Source organism: Atheta coriaria, unplaced genomic scaffold (assembly GCF_025399875.1).
Source record: "Atheta coriaria isolate IRGN ID8LTWV9N9 unplaced genomic scaffold, Caltech_Dcor_3.1 hic_scaffold_5_pilon, whole genome shotgun sequence".
Classification (NCBI taxonomy): Eukaryota; Metazoa; Arthropoda; class Insecta; order Coleoptera; family Staphylinidae; genus Dalotia; species Dalotia coriaria.
The window spans coordinates 2,005,373-2,026,330 of NW_027045447.1; the positions used below are offsets into that span (position 1 = coordinate 2,005,373).

At 39.4% G+C, this 20,958-nt stretch overlaps 5 protein-coding genes and 1 long non-coding RNA gene across 7 annotated transcripts; 2 read left to right on the forward strand and 4 right to left on the reverse strand.

The window, feature by feature from the left end:
* Positions 1-485: 485 nt before the first annotated feature.
* Positions 486-2,058, reverse strand: LOC135791904 (protein FAM151B). Of its 2 annotated transcripts, none has more exons than XM_065302476.1 (3): positions 1,941-2,058; positions 1,353-1,487; positions 486-1,284 (listed from the first exon to the last, which is right to left on the reverse strand). In XM_065302476.1, the coding sequence occupies exons 2-3, from the start codon at positions 1,453-1,455 to the stop codon at positions 575-577; spliced, it is 813 nt and encodes a 270-aa protein (XP_065158548.1). In that variant the 5' UTR covers positions 1,456-1,487; positions 1,941-2,058; the 3' UTR covers positions 486-574. The 2 variants fall into 2 exon arrangements, with proteins under 2 accessions (XP_065158548.1, XP_065158547.1); XM_065302475.1 differs by lacking the exon at positions 1,941-2,058 and adding an exon at positions 1,549-1,934.
* A 37-nt stretch (positions 2,059-2,095) lies between these two features.
* LOC135791893 (glucose dehydrogenase [FAD, quinone]-like) lies at positions 2,096-4,253 on the reverse strand. Its single transcript, XM_065302465.1, has 2 exons — positions 3,822-4,253; positions 2,096-3,751 (listed from the first exon to the last, which is right to left on the reverse strand). The coding sequence occupies exons 1-2, from the start codon at positions 4,185-4,187 to the stop codon at positions 2,159-2,161; spliced, it is 1,959 nt and encodes a 652-aa protein (XP_065158537.1). The 5' UTR covers positions 4,188-4,253; the 3' UTR covers positions 2,096-2,158.
* A 77-nt stretch (positions 4,254-4,330) lies between these two features.
* LOC135791911 (uncharacterized) lies at positions 4,331-7,204 on the forward strand. The gene is made up of 2 exons (XR_010548149.1): positions 4,331-4,895; positions 5,012-7,204. It is a non-coding gene; the product is annotated as an uncharacterized lncRNA (long non-coding RNA).
* Positions 7,205-9,432: 2,228 nt separating this feature from the next.
* On the reverse strand, positions 9,433-11,368 carry LOC135791895 (coiled-coil domain-containing protein 22 homolog). Its single transcript, XM_065302467.1, has 2 exons — positions 11,239-11,368; positions 9,433-11,183 (listed from the first exon to the last, which is right to left on the reverse strand). The coding sequence occupies exons 1-2, from the start codon at positions 11,286-11,288 to the stop codon at positions 9,557-9,559; spliced, it is 1,677 nt and encodes a 558-aa protein (XP_065158539.1). The 5' UTR covers positions 11,289-11,368; the 3' UTR covers positions 9,433-9,556.
* Positions 11,369-11,500: 132 nt separating this feature from the next.
* On the forward strand, positions 11,501-12,240 carry LOC135791910 (cyclin-dependent kinases regulatory subunit 1-like). The gene has a single exon (XM_065302482.1). It carries the CDS (start codon positions 11,501-11,503, stop codon positions 11,726-11,728), a length of 228 nt encoding a protein of 75 aa, XP_065158554.1. The 3' UTR covers positions 11,729-12,240.
* On the reverse strand, positions 11,754-20,952 carry pcx (pecanex). The gene is made up of 15 exons (XM_065302458.1): positions 20,462-20,952; positions 20,223-20,380; positions 19,957-20,156; positions 18,676-19,896; positions 16,107-18,478; positions 15,740-16,045; positions 15,527-15,683; positions 15,074-15,469; positions 14,829-15,022; positions 14,480-14,771; positions 14,076-14,418; positions 13,660-14,013; positions 13,403-13,599; positions 13,155-13,342; positions 11,754-13,100 (listed from the first exon to the last, which is right to left on the reverse strand). The coding sequence occupies exons 1-15, from the start codon at positions 20,630-20,632 to the stop codon at positions 12,759-12,761; spliced, it is 6,891 nt and encodes a 2,296-aa protein (XP_065158530.1). The 5' UTR covers positions 20,633-20,952; the 3' UTR covers positions 11,754-12,758.
* Between the last annotated feature and the right edge of the window lie 6 nt (positions 20,953-20,958).

A 20,958-nucleotide genomic window follows, 5' to 3' on the forward strand; every position in this document is an offset into this window, starting at 1 on the left:
CGCGTGCTGACTTCGGGACGTTGCGCTCGCCATAAAGAATACTCTGGAGAGTTATGAATGCGCCGGCAGACCGCCCCTTGAACGATAAACTACTTTGCAAAAATTGAAACCGCATACATTTATCACGACTGCTGCCATATACTTTGTAAATATTTTAATTTGTTGTAATTGCTTTTCTAATCTCTACCATACAACTCAATTAGAATTTTTTTAAATCTAAAAATAGGTATTTCGGTCATAATCCGTTATTTATTCAAATTAAATCATCCAAACTTCCTGTGTGTTTGTAATATTTACGTATCATTTGATAAGTTTATTTTAACCGACCCAAATTTCGATATATTTGCATCAATCAGCAATAAATTTATCTCATTTCCTAGGAAAATAACAAATATGTGACTGTGCCGCAGGACTTCGATAGTTTTCATCACTTGAAATTAATTTTACGACAGTCTGCTCATCAAATAAATAAAATTTTCATCGTGTGCTTCTCATAAATCTTTATTGCTCGCCATTAATCTTGCGCTCGCTTAATTATGCGCATATAAAATTCGCGAACGCACGCAGAAGTTCGTCAGTGCATTGCGTCGCGCAGACGCTGCCATAGTGTATCGGGCACATCGACATAAACTTTATCCAAATAGTCCGCGATTAATTTAGCCAATTGTGCGACGTCCACATGCTCGTCGTCCTGCTTCCCAGACCAGATTGTCAGAGTGCCGACGTCTAGCAGGGCGACCATTGCCTCGCGACTCTTCGCCGCGTACATGGCGCGCACCGGGAACGTCACATTGGCGATGCCTTGCACTGTGGTCTTCATCGCGTTGATCTGTTCCATGGTGTAGGTGGTTCCTTCTTGGTAATTCCCGGTGGTCCAGCCGAGGGACCATGTTGCGGCGTTGATTACCGCTGGCTTTGACTTCATCTGCGCTAGTTGCAGATCGACCCCGTTGTTCCAATTCTCTGCGGGGCCCTTTGCAATATCTCCGTTGATCCAGAGTGGAAATTTGGTGAATTCTTCACGGAAAGCTGTCTCATCGGTGTTCAAAAGAAATCCTCCCGACATTGCTTTGGCGTAGGCGTCGCTTCCTTTAAAATCTAACTTGACTCCTTTCTTTCGTTTGGTTGGATCCGCATTGTGTGCGATTACAGTGTTTAAAAATTGTTCTAAACTCAGATCGGAGATTATTATTGGTGGATGGCCCATGATAACAGTCAACTCTCGAGGGTTTGAGTTTATCAGGTATCCGATGAGAACATCAGCTTCGATCATGTGTTTATCATCTGAAATATTAATTTATAATGATAAATATATTGTGTATTACGAGTATTATAAATTATAAAATATTTACTTGCGAGTGCGTCTGTCAGCAGTTGCTTGCTGTTGACGGCATGGTCCCAGGTAACTTCCGACAGGTTGCCATGTTGAAATACTTCCGGGAAGAAATCCTGCATTGATGTGTACGCAGCGGTTGTTTTTAATGTTGCTGTAAACATAACCGAGCAAACGAGTTGGTAAGCAAACAAAACACGCGAGTTTATTGTTACCGATGCAACAAACAATTGTAAATAAAGTGTACATCCTTCTTTTAACGTATGCAACCACCAATGCAATTGTTTATTTTCCAGGTTTATTATAAATACAAGTAAAATAATGATTTTATTCACGTAAATACAAAAATTCGATTAATTTTTTGTGCACAGAATTGTTGTAGTCGTGTAGTCGTAATGTGTTTGCACGCGTACTGAATTTAAACGCGAAGTGTAAGCACTTGAACCGGCAGCATACCGATTAGCATGCTATTGAAATAATGATACGCTAATATCTATAATGCGCAGCGATGAGAAGGGGAATTCGAGTGTGATGAGATTACCAAACATTAGTGTGGAGTGGACAAAATCGTAATTGCATGGGAAGCGTATGAATTCAAGTGCCCTACCCAATTATCTTGCGGTTTGTTGCCTTGCACACTTGCTCACATTCGATCAATAAGTTAATAAACTGATTAGGTTATATGCTGTTAAAAATGGCTTCAAGATATAAAAATGACATTTTTTCAACCTTTCATTATTAAGATTTTAAAAAATTACATGCTCTGGTATAAAATTGTATTTAATTCAGGCATTATTGCCGAACATTTTAAATTATCAAACTTGTTTACGCCATGTGTGCAATGCGGATCATGTCTGCTCCCTTCTCGCCGATCATAATTGCTGGCGCGTTGGTATTCCCACCGACGATTTTCGGCATCACGCTGGCGTCCATTACGCGCAACCCCTGTACTCCATGGACTCGCAACTCATCGTCCACGACCGCCCCTTGATTAACATCACTGCCCATACTACAGGTCCCCACTGGATGGTACAGCGTACTGGCAAAATTTCTGAAATTGCATTTCCAATAGTCATTGGACGCGTGCTCCTTGTCCTCGCAGTTTACTGTATCGAATTTTGCAAATGATGCGTTGACTTTTTTGAATTCTTTGGTTTCTACAATACGACGTACAAAATCAATTCCTTTGATCATAACATTCATGTCTTCTTCATCAGTCAAATATTGATGAATAATGTCCATGTTTACCAATCCATCATTGGCAGTTGTTTTCGATGGGAATTCCAAACGTCCGATAGATTTGGGATATAATAATGTGATAAGTATGATCATGAAGCGTTTTCTATCTATCAACTCATGTAAACTTTGTGTACTGCGATCGTTTAATCCTAAAACATGGCCTACGAGGTCAACATTTGCATGCTCGCCTTTTGGAAATTCCCAGAAATGTAATTGTAAGTCTGGCTGCGTTTTTTTCGCATTTTGATCGGAGTTAATAAACCACACCATGTTGGTAATACCAATCCCAGCAAAATTACCATCGTTTCTTTTGAGGTATTTGTACATTTCGTCAATTGGATCTATTTTGGGATTGCGTTCGTCCATTTCGACAATAACTCCAAATGAGCATAAATGATCCTGGAGATTTTTACCAACACCAGGTACATGTGCAGTTAAGGGTATACCAAGTGACTGAATTGTGTTCTTGTCACCAATACCACTTTGTATTAATAATTTTGGACTGTTGAGAGCACCTCCACTTACGACTACTTCCGTTTTACTTTTGACATTAACTATTTTCCCTGCGACATTTAAAGTTACGCCAGTGACGCGTGGAATACCTTGGACACTATTGGATTCCATGTTGAATAAAAGTTTGATTGCTTCGGTATCGGTTGCAATGACCAAGTTTTTGGTATTTTTATGTTCTTCTCTTGTTAAATACGCTTTACCTGTTGAACACCGTCGCCCATCTACAATGGTGCTAGGTGCTTCATATAAACCGTATCCGTGTTCATCACGCCCCAATCCTTTGTTTTCTAATTCCTGGGATGCATGGATTAGCACATCTCTTAAATCAGAATCAGAATGATATCGCGAAGTAGTTAGCGGACCTTCAAAACCATGCTTTTGTTCATCTTGTTTGTCTTTGGCGACATGTCCTTCCGCGCGCAGGAAATAAGGCAGAACTTTATCATGACTCCAATTTTTATTTCCAGCCGCTTCCCAACCATCATAGTCAGCGGCATGTCCTCGGACGTAGATCATCGCGTTCAAAACAGATGTACCACCGAGGACTTTTCCTCGCGGCCAGCGACATTGTCCATCTTTGAAACCTAAACATGCTTCTTTGGATGGGCGAGGTTTATATTGCCAATCATGATCACCGCCTTGTATCATCGCAAAGAAACCAGGTATCTAAAATGAATATATTATATTGTTTCTTTTTTAAATAATTATGTTTATTTTTAGTGAAATAATTTCGGACCTGTGAGTCTATCGATGGATAACTGCCGGCTTCCACAAGTAATACTTTCCATTGTGGATTGGCTTCAGCTAAACGGCTTGCTACTGCCGATCCGGCACTTCCTGCACCCAGCACGATGAAATCAAATTCGTCACCATCCTGGAGTGTTTCGGCGACGTTCGTTGGGAAGTCATTCTTGCCAATAAATGAACACTTCGCGTTGACGATTGTGTTCAGCAACAGGATGAAGAGTTGTGCACTTGTTCCGACATTGCCGGCGACACTATTACAAGTATCGCTGAACAAACTGGGAGCGTTGCAAGTGCTCATTGTGGATTGTTCGGGCGTATACTGCCCGAATATAGAAGAAAAGCGTTCTACTTCCATTAAATCAGTGGAGACTTGGTAAGTTGAGGTCGAAGTTTATAATGCAAATCATTCGTAAACACTGTGCATTCAGTTGGGATTATGTCTAGGTACATTGAATAATTATTATATAATCGTATGTTTGGTCACACATCGTACGATAAGTATTACGCGTTATCTATTGGACACTTATTTACTACGTCTAATGCATTATTTCATTTTGCACGCATTTGCATCTATAATCGCGAACGCTTGTAGATTTACATACAAAACTTTTACATTTGTTATTTTTTAGTTTTCACTTTACATAGCGACCTTGTATTGATTTGGCTATAGCTGCAAAATATGGGTTCGTTAATTGCAAAATGCACTTTTAACGAAGTTTCTATTTTCGATTTTCGGTTTTCCTTTCGGTGTCTCGGGCGTTAACACGGACAAAGTAAAAAGTAGTTTACATTTGATTTGCCTATGAAAGAAAGTTGAAAATTTGTATTTAAAATTTTATTTGTCTGAGAATTATTATTTAAGAGTTATAGTTTAAATTTGATTAAGTTGCGCAAGTTGCTAGTTCGTACCCTTTCATATAGATGACACCAGATGGATCGTATGGAATGTTGATTTGTATGAAAAATTTGATAAAATGTTTACTTTCAATTTAATTCTGATATAAATATCTTTAATTATTTGTGTCAAGCGTTTGTCCTAGAACAACGACTCTTTCATCAGATTGTAAGTATTAAATTTGTTTATCATTTTCATAAATAATTTGTGTGATTAGCTAGTACACCGGAAACCTGCAAAATGTCATTTTTGTGCTTCGATGTGCTAATTTTCGGTTGTTTTAGGTGCGTAGGGAGGGACCGTCACGGTTTTGATGCGTCCATTGCTTCCGGCCCAACCTACAGCTACGATGTCTCTACGCGATTCTCAGGCATATCAACAATTTTTATGGTGGGGTATCACCCCCGGAGAGAGGGAACTCCTTATAAGGACAATACTTATAAGGTCTTGTTCAAATATTTCTAAGTTTTAAGTCGCCTCCAGGGAGGGGACACATAAAAATACTCTTACAAGTTCTGACCTGAAATGATAGAAGGGGTACACACAAATCATAGGAGGCACAATCACTTTTAACATTTCTTTATTCCATTTTGAATATAGTTATAAGAGCAGTGTAGACTAGAGGTGCCACGAATATTCGGCTACTATTCGGTATTCGGCCGAATAGGCCGAATACCGAATACCAAATCATAGAAAAAAAACACATCATATTAATCATGATATGTATTTATTATCAAATTAAAATACTTTAATAAGTAAAATTAATCATCGGTAAGTTGTGATGGATAAAAACAAGCTTTTCAGCATTTGACGGTAGCAAACGATTACGCTTTTCGTCGTAAATGGTACCAGCTTCAGAAAATAACCTCTCACTATACACGCTACTCCCGGGAGAAGAAAGATAAACTTTAGCAAATTTCGAGAGGTTTGGGTATTGTTTTTCATTTGCTGACCACCACTTGTAAGGATCAGCTTTCCGATCTAGGCGATTTGATTTCAAATAAAAATCGTTCTCATTTGCCTATTACTATTTCGCATATTATCTTTAGCGACTTCCTCAAAGCAGTTCCAGAAACTGTCGTGTATTTCAAATGTCTTATCATTTTCGTTCAAGTTTCTCTTCTTACGACGTGGAAAAGAATCGTACTTAGCCGAATATTCGGCCGCCGAATATTCGGCGCTTCGGCCGACAGCATTGCCGAATATTCGGTATTCGGTATTCGGCCAAATCACTATTCGTGGCAACTCTAGTGTAGACCCGAACACGCAGTCAAGTACCATGGGTAAAAAATATCAAAGAAAAACATATAATACAAACAAATTTTGCATAATCTTCGCGACAATTAAGGAAAACTATTATACAGGGTGTTCCAAAAACAATATAATAACATTAAAGAGAAAATGCAAAATTCAAGTAGGGAAACATATATCAAAATCACAGTCAAAGCAAAATCAAAGAAAATTAATATACAGGGTGATGAAAAGATAAAACGACAAGATTTTAAAGAAAAATCATAAATTTAAGTGGGATGACATACATCATTGCCCTTTTGACAAATTCACCACGTGAAATTAGTATACAAGTTGTTACAAAAAAAACCACTACTGGAAGTTATAATACAGGGTGATACAAAAAGAAAACTACAATATTTTAAAAGAAAATCCTAAGTTTAAGTAGGATAACATATATCTTTCCTCTTTTGACAAACCCACTACGGGAAACCTTAATACAAGGTGATACAAAAAGAAAACTACAATATTTTAAAGGTAAATCCTAAGTTTAAATGAGATAACATACATCTTTACCCTGTTGACACTACGGGAAATTAATATACAGGGCGTTACAAAAACTCTAAGTTTTAAATGTAAAACGCCCAAACACTAATAAATATGGTCTATTAAATGATAAGGAAAATATATCTACTGAGTGATACACAAAGAAAAATTAAGGTTTAAGTAGAAAAACGGATGTAAACAATTAACAAGGCGACAATAACAATTTAAAAAAATCAAAATGATAGAACACTTCAAAAATTGTATTTTTTTTTTGATATGATATTCATGATATGTTAAATCGTCGTTTTACATGACCAGCGACCAGCAACGAGCCCCGAAAGCCGCCAGAGGATCAAGAGCGCAGCCGACGGCACGCGACGATCTTAATCTTTTAAATTTGTACATTAAACAAAAACAAAACAAGGTATCAAATACGTAATGAAAATCAACGGTAAACTGCAAAAATTATTTGTAGGCTTAAAGACCACGCAGTTGAGTCGTCACCCGACGACAAATATGAGACTGAGTTGGTACGCACACCAACCGCGTGGCGAACCGCGTGTCGCCCGCACAAAAATTGCCCGAGATAAGAATATTTTTTGTTTGTAAACATTGATACATTCAGTGTGGTAATGCAGTACATGAAAAGAATTGTACTTGTACAATGCATGGAACTTCTTGAAGAAATCTTTTGCCTTTTTTATGACGAAATGTTTTATTTCAACAAATCCAGATTCTATAATAATTTGAATTTTTGAATTTGAATTTGAATTCATAATATAATGAATTTTGTAGGACTTTGAAAAAATTTTGGACTTAGTCGAAAAAATGAAAAAATATTGAAAATTTTTCGAAGTGTCGATTTTCGGACTTAGCCGAAAAAATCGAAAAAAATCGAAAATTTTTCTAAGTGTTGCGAAATGTTTTCGTTCGGATAAGCGGTCGTTCGGTTAAGCGACGTTCGGATAATCGACGCTCCACTGTATATTAAATTCTAAATCGGAAACATGTAACACAATTATTGTTGATAGCCATTTTGGCTAGGTAGAAACATAATTACTTAAATAATCATTAAGAATTAAATTATCTTTCAAAATCCAAAAACAGAATTTAAAAATTCCAATTATTTCAGAAGCTGCACTAGCTGAAAAGAAGATTTCATCATAAAAAAGGCAAAAGATTTCTCTTTTTTATTTTCAGAATTAAAAATTGTATCTAATAATGGTGGGTAGTGGGTTTTGCCGGAAAAAGCCGCCAAAGAATTAAGAACACAAACGAAACAACGTATCGACTACATATTGCAAATCAACGTATTGAAACAGAGATAAAAATTATTTGGGTGGTTAAAAACCACGCGGTTGAAGTAAAAACAAGTAAAGTCAATAATGAATTTGATTTGCATTTGGCTGAAGAAATGCGAGAACATACCTTGATGCAAAGTAAATTTTTGCGCGTTTGGCATATCCAAAGAAAATACGAAACAAGTATGAAGAACGCGTATGATACAAAAAGAGTATCCGACGGCCGAAGAAACATCACTCACGCTCACTCAGGATTTAGAAACAGTACGTAATAACGCGACAAAAAATTAAGGAACTCAAATTATTGTTAAGAAAATGTGCGTCCAGATCACCTGACGACAAAAATTAGACTAACGTGGTTCGCACGCCAACCGTGTGGCGACCGCACAAAACTGCAGGGGACAAAGAAACTTGTTTGTTTGTAAACACTGATACTTTCAGTGTGGTAGTATGCATGGAACTATAAATTTTTATTAAATTCTTAATCGTATAGTTATAGATAATTTAATTCTACATCGTTTAGTTTTAGTAACTAACATTAACCGTTTAGACCCTATTTACAATATCAGAGAAAAATGCATTCTTTTACGTAGACCTTTTCGTTCTTGACATAAAATTTTAAGTAGAAAAGTTGGATCCTGTTTTTCGACCGAAACAAATTTAACACAAAATTTTAAGTATAAAAGTTTGATCGTTTTTAGACCAAAAAAATTTTAACAAAAAAAATCGACCGAAAAAAATTTAACAAAAAGATTCGATCAAAAAATTTTTGACAAAAAAATTCGACCGAATTAATTTCAACAAAAAAATTTAACCGAAAATCTTTTATTAGATAAAGTTCGATCCTGTTTTTCGACCGAAAAAATTTTAACAGAAAAATTCGACCGAAAAAATTTTAACAAAAAAATTCGATCGAAAATTTTTTAAGTAAAATAGTTCGACCCTGTTCTTCGACCAAAAAATGAAATTTATTGGACAAAATAGCGATATTCTAAGGGTAATTTGGGACACTTCCCTAGGGTTAATAAAGTTAAAAAGGTATGCATAGTGTAGAGGGACTCTCAAACTTTAACATGACGTTGAGAAACTTAAAAAAAATCAGTTAGTTTTCAAGAAAAAGGGCAATTTCCACATCATCTTTACAAATTTTCACAAAGTTGCCAACTTTTGAAGGGCATTTCAAGGCACTACACAAACATTAATAAAGTCAATTAGTTTACGAAATACAGGGTGTTTCTCACACTATGTTTTAAATTTCTTTTGGAAAAATAATAATATTTAAAGGTCATTTAAAGGTATATTTAGTACGTCATGTAGAGGGACTCTCGAGTTCTGACATGACGGTGAGAACCCAAAAAAAAATCAATTACATCAGGATATACAGTTTTTCACATCATGAAGAAGATGCGTAAATAACACGCGCTCGAAGCGCTATAAAATGCTGTGTTGGTACAACACTGATAAACAAAATCCGCGAATAATTCTTTAAGCGTGAAAAAGAGGAATGAAAGTGTACAAACTGTTTGTGGGATAAATAACTATAACGTATAACTTATTCTTTGTCCTTTCACCTCTGCTACGGGCAACTCTTTTACTTAACAGAACATTTTGCTGAAACATCAAATATATAATCCAATTAAAATATATTTAAAATAATCTGCATTCATAGATAATATGCACATTTTAATGGAATTAATAAAAGTGTTGTTGTTAGACATACAATTTTGAAAAAATATACAAGTTAGCAGAAAATTACTTGGCACCTTCATTTCGCAACTGTTCGATATCATTCATTACTCGTTTCAACTTCGTGGCCACTTCCCGATTCGACTCCGCATCGATTTGCTCCTCCACATTACGACACTCACGTTCCATTAGTCCGACGTCGCTTACCGCCTGAACAATTGCCTCACAATCCATGTGCAGCGTCGCCAGCAGTTTATAACTCCTTCTCGCAACCTCATCAAACTTAGCATCCTTGAAAATCAACGCATCAGACAAAGTGAAAGATCTGTCTAATTGACCCGAAAGAGTATTAATTTCTTTTTGCACATCTTTCGTATCTTTGAGAATCTTGGCAATGTCACAATCCTGTTTCTTTATATTGCCAATAATCTCCATTATGCGCTTAGTATACGAATTTCGCGAATTGGTTTTGTTAATCTTCGCTACTTCCTCCAACAAAACAGATTCCAAACCCTCTTTGGACACTAATTCGTCATCAAGTTGTTTAACTTTCTCGTTGAGCAACTTGAGTTTCTCTTGCTCTTCTTGTTGCTTCAGTTCTTGTTGGCTGACACTCGTTTTTAAAGAGCGATATTGTTCAATCAACGGTGTTTGAACTTCGTTCCACTGATTCGCAAGGTCTAAAAGTCTTTCATTCCCATTTTCGACTAAAGTTTTCAACTTTGTCATATTCTCTTCTTTAGAGAGCACTGTCAATGTACGCGATTTAATCTTCAAAGTATTCAGATTCTCTTTGAGTACGGCATCTTCTTGATCTTTTAACGCTCGTGTTTGAACTAATTGAGCCTCAACATGTTTAACATCATTCTGTAGCTGAGCAAACGTTATTTTTTGTGCTTCAATCATTTTTATAGTATTCGCAATTTGAATTTCTACTTCATTCTCATTCTGAGTTGCTGTGTCAACAGTTTTATTCAAATTAACTGACGCTACAGGTATAACTGGTTGCATAGTCTGTACCTCTACATCAATAGGATTGAGTTGATCTCTTTTTGTTTGCACATAATGTTTCAGTCTGCTGTCCAAGAAATCTAAATCATCACCATTATAAAGTAACGACGGAATCAGCTGTGCTTTACTACACTGCTGTGTAACTGCAGGCAGACAATGCACCCAGTAATCTTTTAATTCCTCAGTGGCATTCTTTGTTTGAGGAATTTCTATGTGCTTACATGTTAATGGAATGCTATTTGAAAAGCTTTGTTGTAAAACTAAACCATTGACAATCCTGGCACCACTTTGCAGCAAACCTGGTGGAATCCAAGTCTGACACAAAGCTAATCTTACTTTATCTTCAATCTCTTTGACTAACATGGGAACATATCCAATAGTTTCTGTAACAGCTACTTTGCTGTTTTCTCTGGGCAATCTTTCAATCAAAAACATCAATATTCTTCTGATTTCAATCTCATTGAAGTATAAAATGCTTTGATAGCCAATGTCACCTCTAAATCCTAGAGATTTGATGTGTTCAACAAGCTGTGATGTATATTTCAGTCTAGCACTCATTGATGCAGGCATCTTTGTAGGTAGTTTAACATTAGGTATTATAATTTCTAGGCAGGATACAATTGCCAATGTAACATCATCTTCAGAGAAGGATTTTAGTGAAGCTACTTCTTCATCAATATTACTGAAAGTAAAAGAGATTGAAATTAATTAATCTTTAATAAGGTATATAGACATACCAGTTAATGTTTCGAAGCGAGTCTATTATTATATTATCTACTTCTTCCATGTTTCAATGCTTCTTAATAAAAACACACGGATTGTTTAAAATGATAAGAGTTAATGACAAAACAGCTGATTTAGAATAACATAACTGAAGTTATGTTAAGCACCACCAGGCCGCAGCACATTCCAACCACCGGCCATGTTCGGGGCCTAACCACAAATTAATTTGATTGTTTTGATATCAAAAAGTTCTCGATTCAGTTTCCCGAGTGAAAAATGCCCGTTGAGAACATTCAGTACTCCGAGAAATACAGCGACACGAAATACGAATACAGACATGTAATACTCCCACAAGAACTGGCTAAGCTTGTACCACGACCGCATTTGATGACTGAAACAGAATGGCGCAACCTAGGTGTGCAACAGAGTCCCAATTGGGTTCATTACATGCTTCATGGACCAGAACCACACATTCTACTCTTCCGGCGGCCCATTAATTCATAATTCTACAACAGTAGTACAAAGAAACAACTTTCAGAAATATTTATTGTACTTAAATATAAATCATAAACTTTTCTAGTTTGTTTCATAGGCCAGTTATTGTTAGTGGAAGAATGAAACAACAAGCAACAATGTATTATACATAACACAACTAAGATACCAATGAAATAAATTTTTATATGATTTTTAACAAAAACCAAATGTGTGAAACACAAGAATGAAATTCAAAAGGAAAAAAAAAAGAAAACATTGTTCTAGACTTAATTACAATTAGCAATAACAAGTATTTCTTTAGTTTTTTGCATAAACTAATTACACAGTCAAAACATTAATGTTACTGAAACCCCAAAAAGTGTTTACAACACCTCATCAAATTGTCATTGGCTTTTAGTTTGTTGACCTTTCATCAGTAGTGATTTACTCCTTTAATTATAGGTAATAATATTAATAATATTTACATAATTAGTTATCCTTATTTTGGGCTTTGTTAAAAAAATAAATACACATAAAAATCAGTCTATCAATCTTAAGGCAACATCGTATTTTTTAAATCCTTTTTCTTGTTTAACTTTAAACAATCGCGTTACGCTCATTTTGTCTGGTTTTGTTTAACTTTAAACAATCAAAATGTTAGTTTTATATTAGTTTATATATCTTGATAGATGAACTTGTATCATTTGTCAATGATTATTTCTCGTTTGCTCGTTATGCAAGCAAAATGTATGAGTAACTTTCTTTGGGAAGCACTAAAATAGCCTAAACATACAGGCAGCAGAGCCTTACAACGTGTGTGTATCAATTTTCATATTTTTTCCTGTTATATGAGCTGCTAGGATAATGACAAATGTTACTGATTGTTTAGTTGAATGCTTACTTGTGATATTCCTGTATGTAGATGAATGCCTCTCGAATGGCAGTTATGCTAGTCGTCCTTCCCTCGCGTCTCTCGAATTAACATAGTCTCACTGTGATTTTAGTCGGGGTAATGTAAGATTACCTCTGTACCTGACCCGCGTGCGATACAGCATGTCTGTTAGCTTTCACGCTCGCTGCTCGGGATGGTGTTCGTCGTCGTGGTGGTCATTGTCGTCGTCGTCGTAGTAATGGCGACCAGCTGCACGCCGTTCTCGCCAATCGGAATGTATTTGTCCTCGATTTGCACAAGAAGAATGGTTCTATCTACGTGTGATCTCCGATTGAGATCACGGTGCGATGGAATCCATTTATGAACAACTAATCCTTCCATACCAACTTCCGGACACCAGTCATTCCAATAAGATCGTCCGCCGCGATGTCGCATGCCTTCATTCGGCCAACAGACGTCAATGCGTCGACCTTTATTGATACCGTCGTAGACTAGATTTGGATCTACAATCTAACCAAACAAAAATGATTAAAAATGCAGAAGTTTGTTTACTATTTTACTTACTTTAACTCTTTGGAATAAAACAGCGTCTTTTTCGATCATCTCCGTCTCCTGTTGAGATTCACTGGTTGATTTGTCCGACTGTTGCGAAATAGTCGTACGATCATCGCGGTCTTTGAACAATCCAGCGAGATTCGCTAATGTTGAACTTGTCGGTTTGCCCATCGACGCTAAACTGCCTCGATTTGCAGCTATTTAAAACATAAATAAATAAATATTACTTAGCAATTTAGATAAAATAAACTACATACCCAATGAAGTTCGACTTAAACTGGAACCACGACCGATACTTCCACAAAGATGAGATCCATCCGTCGATTGGCTACCAGTGTTATGCGTTGTCAAAGTTGTTACCGGCGCCATTGCGTAGACTCCTTCATGTCCGATTCCTAACTCATCACGCGCTGATCCACCGCTTGAACATCCTTCACCGCAACGTTTTCGAATCCTAAATAGAAATTAATTATATTTAGTTATTAATAGTTTAAGATTGCTTAGAAATTCGTACCTTCTGAATAAATTTAACACATAGTTGTGAATCTTTCCAAGACTCACCGACCCACCGATTAAACTATTTAGCTGCTCATTGGTCTCCGCATAACTGGTGGTCAACGGTGAGACATAAATGGGGTACCCGATGGGCTGATCACAAGATGAATTAATAATATTTCTTAAAGCTTGTTTGGCGTTTTGTATGCTGCCGCGCTCCGGATTGCGGTTGCGCAAGTACACCAGCTCCTGCTGCTGGCCGGCCCACAAGCCGCGTACGCACTCCTTGTTAATTTTTATCACCCGAAAGCTTAGAAAGCGTTTATTCAGCATGATGATTTTATATTCGTCATTGCCTTCGTCCAGAACATGCCTAAATGAATAAATAAATTAAATTAAACCTATATTTTGCGTTTAACAAATATAAATAATTACCTTAATGCTAGTAAACTTGGAGTGCCACTCAATACAGCACTTCTCCATGCCGGATCACCTTCATGTGAAATCACCAACTCCTCTTCGTGTTTACAGATCGCCTCGTACAGTGCCGGCAACTCTTCATACTCATCAGGCGTCATGAAATGATCCTGATGCAGTTTTAGAGACATGCGAACACCGGGAGCAACCACAGTGCGTATGAGATCCATGTCAATAAAGACCCACTCATCTCGGGCGCATGTTATTCGAAAATCACCCTTGAACAAAGCGTGCAGGCCATGCAGGAAAAACTCCACACTGGATACGGTGTTGTGGGATGCTGCACTCAATGTTCTTCGTCCTACAAAATAAAAACGAAACATAAATATATAAAATAATACAAATGCAAAATTATTTCTTACCAAGTAAACTTAAAGCAAAACACAAAAGAACCAAGCTTGAACCGTTAGCTACATCAATATTCTTCTCATTTTTACTGACGCAGTACGCAATCCATTCGCTATAAATCTGAAAGAACATGGAGCGTGTCATGCCGCAGGCACTTAGGTCGAAGTCTTCGTCAAAGTTAAAATTGAACACCGGATCAAGATCAACAAAGTTACGTTCTTGCATTGGCTCGAGCGCCTTTAGAATCGAACTGGAACTCAACCAATCTTCCAGTTTCGATGAACGTACAGCATAAAATATGATACTCTGAAAGTTTTAATTATTATCGACTTGTTCATATCATAAAATATTCTGCAAACTTACTTTAACGTAATATGTGACTAGTACTTTACGAAAATCTATCACCTGCAGCATGGACACTGCGCTGTTGTCCGATATACTATATCCTTCCAGGACATACTTAGCAGCTGTGACTTCCCACGCAAGCCAGCGTTGACTAAACGCTGCGTTTACGCTTAACATGCCCGGTAAATGTCCAGGATCACAACAACAACATCCTAAAACATGGTTTTTGAGCAAATATTAAAAATGTTCGTCATAAAACTAACCATCATTCTCTTCAACCCCCTCTGTGATAGCCTCGACTTCTCTCTGTTGACAATACGTCCCACGAAATTCTAATCCTCGCATTTGGAATGTGACCAAGCCGTTTCCCAATTCAATAATGTGCACCAAACAGTTGAGATTGTCCGAAGCAAGAACAAAGCAATCGCCTTGGCTAATCGGTCCCCAGCGGCCCATAATCAAATCTCCCGCGAGCGAATGCTGCAGTGATTGCGTCAGATGCTCGTAGAAAATCGAATTCAAGTTGTTATCGTCCGCGCCGAGATTACGCTCCAGATGTGATGATAGTGGCGTGTTTGAATGATCCACTCTCCGTGTGTTGTAATCACGCTCCCAAAATTTGACGGGTCGAACGTAAGATGTTAAAAAAATTGCACTCCCTGCAAACAAACCCATAATTTATTTTTGTAAGTTAAATATGGAATAAAACAGCTTACCTAAAAAAGGATTCAATGGCGTTGACAAAATGGCTGAAATAATCGCTTGCGCAAAGAGCATGGCAGAGTGAGGAACTGAAAATGGTTGAGCAAAGGCATGGAAAGCTGATCCCCATGTGATTTGCCAAGGAGCAATGTAAGTTACAACAAATTGCACCTAAAAACAAACAAATTATCATTTGATTATGATAGAAAGTAAAATTAATTAATTACCTTTAGTAAAAGTTCATATGTTTTACTATAAATAATGCCCATGAGAAAGTAATCCACAAGGAAACTCTCTTGAAAGATGCTATAGTCGTATTTGGAGAACAACGCAGTAAACGTAAGTATCAGGTATTGCGAGCCTTGATCCGAATAGGAATTCCTCAAACATTTCAATCCACAAACGACGACAATCAACGCTCCCAACAGCGTACCGAATTTCTCCGCAACTTTCGGTGCTTCTTCAGTCAAAGCGGCAAGAAATAACAACGGATACAGAATATTCCTCTCAATAAAACACAAGTATACAAAAACCTACAAAAGAAAGAAAATTATTTTATATTAAATTAAACAAACAATTGAAAAATATACTAACCCGTTCAAACCACATGATTTTCGCTGGTCCCCGCACTTGATATTGATAATGCTCAAGTGATCTAAGCACAGGACGGGCAATACAAAGCCATGGCAATTGTTTCCTCATCTGTGGAATGATGTAATGCAACAGAAACCCCATTGCTGCCGCAGTACCCCATAAAACCGGACTCAATTCCGGTTGCAAAGCGGTGAAAACCGTACTGGCGTGAATTCCAAACACCAAAATGGCGATTATTCCACACAGGAGCACATCACTAGTCAGGCGTGCATTTACTGTCTTCTGTAACTTCTTTGGCAACGGATCGACATCCACCTCTTTGGTGTCGGCTTCACGCACGTCCGGCACATCCCCCTTTTCTACATCAGCATCATCACAATCAACATTTGTATCCTTCGTTTTTTCACCGCTTTCATTAATTTTCTCATCGCTGCTGACCCGTGGGGTACGTTTATGCTCTTTGTAAATATCCGGCGGCCAAAGATTCTTCTTCAACATATTCCACACATGTGTCGGATCACTCGCCATCCGGCTGAGGTGATATGAACAAGACACCAGACACGCGCAAAATATCGAGAATAAAACATGCTGCGAGCCTTTCGGTTCACACAGTCCACCATACGCCAATCCGTACATGATTATCACAGCAAGCATCGAACGGAACACGCAATAAAACGCCGCCCAGAGACTGGACATCGCGTTACCTCCAAACACATGCATATCAATCTGCTCCAGCACGTAGAGGAGGAACGTATTGATCTGCGGGAACAAACCCAGCGAGAACAATAGCGGAAAAAACAATACAAATGTGACCAAAAAGTTGCGCGTCAAAATTAATGCTTCGTTGTTCGTTAACGTCACACCATAAAGTGAAACGGCCGTAAAATCCTCTTCCTCATCAACGCACGCATCAACAAGTAGAATTAATCCGCAAAATAAACAGAAGTAAATCGGGCGTGAATATGCAATCACACGATTGAAGCCGTGCGTCGGTGAGGCGGCATCTGGCTGCACACTTTTCATCAGCGAGTATTGACTGCCCGCAATAATGAAACAAAAGATAAATGCATGTATATCCGTGTAGAACTGCTGATACAATAACAACGCGCCGAAAACAGACACGAAAATGCCCAGTAACGACGCCACGACTGTTTCAAACAGCGTTAGATTCCGATCCAAGAGTGCCAACAACTTAAGGCGATCCATTTTGACTTTGACAAATGAAAACGGAAATAGTCGAAACTTATAGTAGCTCTTTGTACGTGGATTGTTGTTATTCAGCGTGTCCGCCGCATTCTGCATGCGATATTGAAGCGGATTCATCATTTCTCGCAACGATAACGGATTAGTCTCGGATGTAGCCTGCGCGCTAAGCATTCGCTGCCGGACTTGTTCGGAAATAGATCTATGTATCCGGCGATCGTCCATATCGAGATTTACCTGCATAGGATGCGCGTAAATTCTCGCCCGGGTGACTTGCCTCGGCGGGACAAACATCAGCGACCGCTGAGGTGGATCCATAATGATAGAGACCGAATTATTATCAACTGGTTCAGTATTATTCTCCCAATCGGGTTTACTTGCGGTGGTCACCGCCATGTTTGCTGTACCCACGCCTTTCTCATCAAAAGTATACGTTATCCAATTACCATGCTCGTCTTGAAAGCAATGCACTGATCCATCGCTTGTATCATTAAAACTTTTCGCGCAGTGCGTACCATGACCGGATGAGAGCGTGGTCAAAATGGCGCTGTCTCTCTGCGACATGCGCCCGCGTGTCCCACGGGAGCATATCTGCGCGCTGCGTTTCAACTTATGATGATGTGTTGGCGCGCTGGTTCGTTGACATGCGGTGGGTGATGTGCTCCGTTCATTCGGTAAACACACCGGTAGCATTGAGAATTCCCTTCGTGACACGAGAAATGCTTGCAGGAAAGTTTGTGGGGGTAGAAGGGTACTGAGTTCGGTGTTGCTACCACTCGACGATGCTTCTTGATACGTGTCGACGGGTAATTCAATGAAGGGTTTCGTCGAATGGCGGCGCGTGTGGCTCAGTTTGCGATGGCGTGGTTGCGTTACCAGACATTCCAGGCCTTCGACGGGGCTTTCGACTAGACACGTCTGTGTACTGACGTATTCCTTCACAGACCGATTCCGATTGAAACGCTCGTCTTTGCGACGATGTCGTTCGGAACGTTCAGAATCAGACTTCGCAACTTTGCGGGTTTTTTCTTCCGCGCTGCTATGGCGACGATTTTCGCGTTTTTTCGGAATTGCGCCTAGACTACGCGGTGGCGCTTCTTGAAGAACTTTACTTACATCTTCCTCTACGCATCCGGATGGTCGTCCACCGCACCAATCACTTTTACCATCTGTTTAAGACAAAAAAAGTATTTAATAAATTTGTTTATTATTCTATTTTCACATTTAAAGCGCCACTTTTTCAACGGTTTTGGGACATAAAAAGTGGCACTCTAATCACGGACGGCCAAGACCGTGACTAAAGTACTTCAAACCCGAGGTAAAAGTGCCGTTTAACGCACTTGATACTTAATATACTATTACTTACCTTTGTATTTAACGTGTTCGTTTTCATCGTCAAATAACCAGTCGAGGTCTAATTCGACAAGACTATTTTCTGATTCTCCTAGACGATGATTACTACCGGAAGTTGTCGCAGGTCGCTTCGATTTAAAATCTCCCGCTTTTTTCTTACGATTACGTCGACAGTTCCGCCGCTTGATTGCACCGGTTGATGGCTCGAGCGCTTTCGCACCATCTTCAACAACGGCATCCTCTTCCCTCTGAATCTTTGTTCGTTTCGCCGTCGAGGGCGCTTCTTCCGCCCGCAACTCACACACCACGTCCACACTCGTCGAACTACCACTCGATAAGTCACTAAGTTTCTTCTCGCTGTCATTATCACAGTTATCAACGCGCGCGTCCTGTATCTCCGGCGTTGCACTGGAATTCGAATTGTCATTATCTAAAAGCGCGTCCTTTGAAGTCGCACTCTGCCGGTCGCCCATCGACTGCATCTTTTTCCGTAGGCTCTCGGCCTCCAGGTAAATATTTCGCAACAAGAGCGGAGACCGACTACCTCGATTCTCCTCGTAATCACTATCAGACACATGCGCCATGGAGTCCAAGTCCGTGTCCGGTCCATGGCTGGTTTGGTGTTCGTCCGATTGTTCAGCTATGGGATAAACTATTTCCGATCCGTAGTAAGGGCATAGATTTAAGTGTTGATTGCGTGTGAGAGTATTACTCGGCGGTGGCAGCGGGTTTTTCGTCTTCACACCGCTGCTACCAACGCCGATAATCTCCAAACTATTCGGATGGGCGGATAGCGCTGGCGGCGGACAGCATTTTTCCAGCGCAGTGGAACGAATGCGACGCACGCCAACATTATTGTACCTAAAGTAACCGTCGATGAGCGCTTGATTGAACTTTTTATCGATGTAGTTCAATTCTAAGGAGCCGGTGGCGGTCATTTGCGACGGTCGCGCCACCATACCGAGCCAACTTTGGCTGAAATTCGAATGTCGGCGGTAGTCGATGGCGCCGGAGAAGGCAAACTCTGCCTCGTTGACGTCCACGCCCGCCGGCGGGGAGAGTTTCCTTAGATTAGGTTCAGTGCTGTTGTTCACGTGCCGTTTGGGTTCCTTGCGCGTCGTTTCCGGGACGATCTGCACGTGGAAGGCGTCGTTATCGGGCACTGTTTGAATGTTATCCGGGAGCTCTTCGCTGCTCTCGGATGAGTTTTTTCGATGCACGTCTGCTTTTAAATCTGGAAATTCCAATCATCAATGAATAAATAAATTCGGGGAAATTCTCAATTATGACTCACCTATTGTGCTTGACTGTTTGGCATCAACAGCTTCCATTCTTTGGTATTCCCCTGACTCAAAACTATCAATGTCAGTACTGCACACTCCAATCTCACCACCAAAGGACTGCAGTGAGCATCCTTCAGGTTTTGTCTTCAATTCACATTCTGTTGAATTACCAGTTGCATTCAACACTTGTAATTCAATGCCTTCATCCTCTCTGTTGACAGAAAAGTTAATTTGTAATTCCAATAAGAAATTTCTAAAATCATAAAGTGAAAGTTACCTCTTTGGTTCAGTCCATTCATCATCAATCTGCTCATGTATGCACTCATTATGATCATACATGTGGTGCAAACCATAGTTGATGAGCTTGATGGTGGCAAACACCACTGTGATGGCAGTGCAGTACAAGTACCATAGAAATTCAGTCGGAGGAAAGTACTGCAAGCAAAAATAGGTCAGCACACACAAATGTCATCTGTTTGTTTAGTGCAGCAGCCATTGCATGGCCTGCATACTCACCACGTAAATCGTGAACGGCAAGCAAAGCAAGAACAACCAAAGATACAGATGGAACGTGTTCGAGAACACGTCCTGATGGGGGTCGTAGAACCAGCCGCCGGTGAGCGAGGCCCACACCCCCTGGCGCAAGATATCCAACGTTTGCGAGCTCATGTCATGCTCGTCGAGCATAATACACACACTCGGCCGCCCCCGTCGAAGCCACACGCGCACGTTCGTCCGCCCGCAACTACATGTTTACATCGCGGCGCGCACCCGGCCGCGATTTATTTACAACGAGCCCGATCGATACGAGCACACCATCTTTGATCCGGATTTCTCTTGTGGCCTCTCCACAGTCGCTCCACTCGTATGCACCGCACTGTGTGTGTGCTCGGCGCTGCTGCTGTGCGAATTTTACTTTCTAACCTCGACTTATAAACGGGATGACGTTTGACATTCGACAGACATTTCACAACCCGCTTCTTATTGGATAGATTTCTGAATTATCAAACATC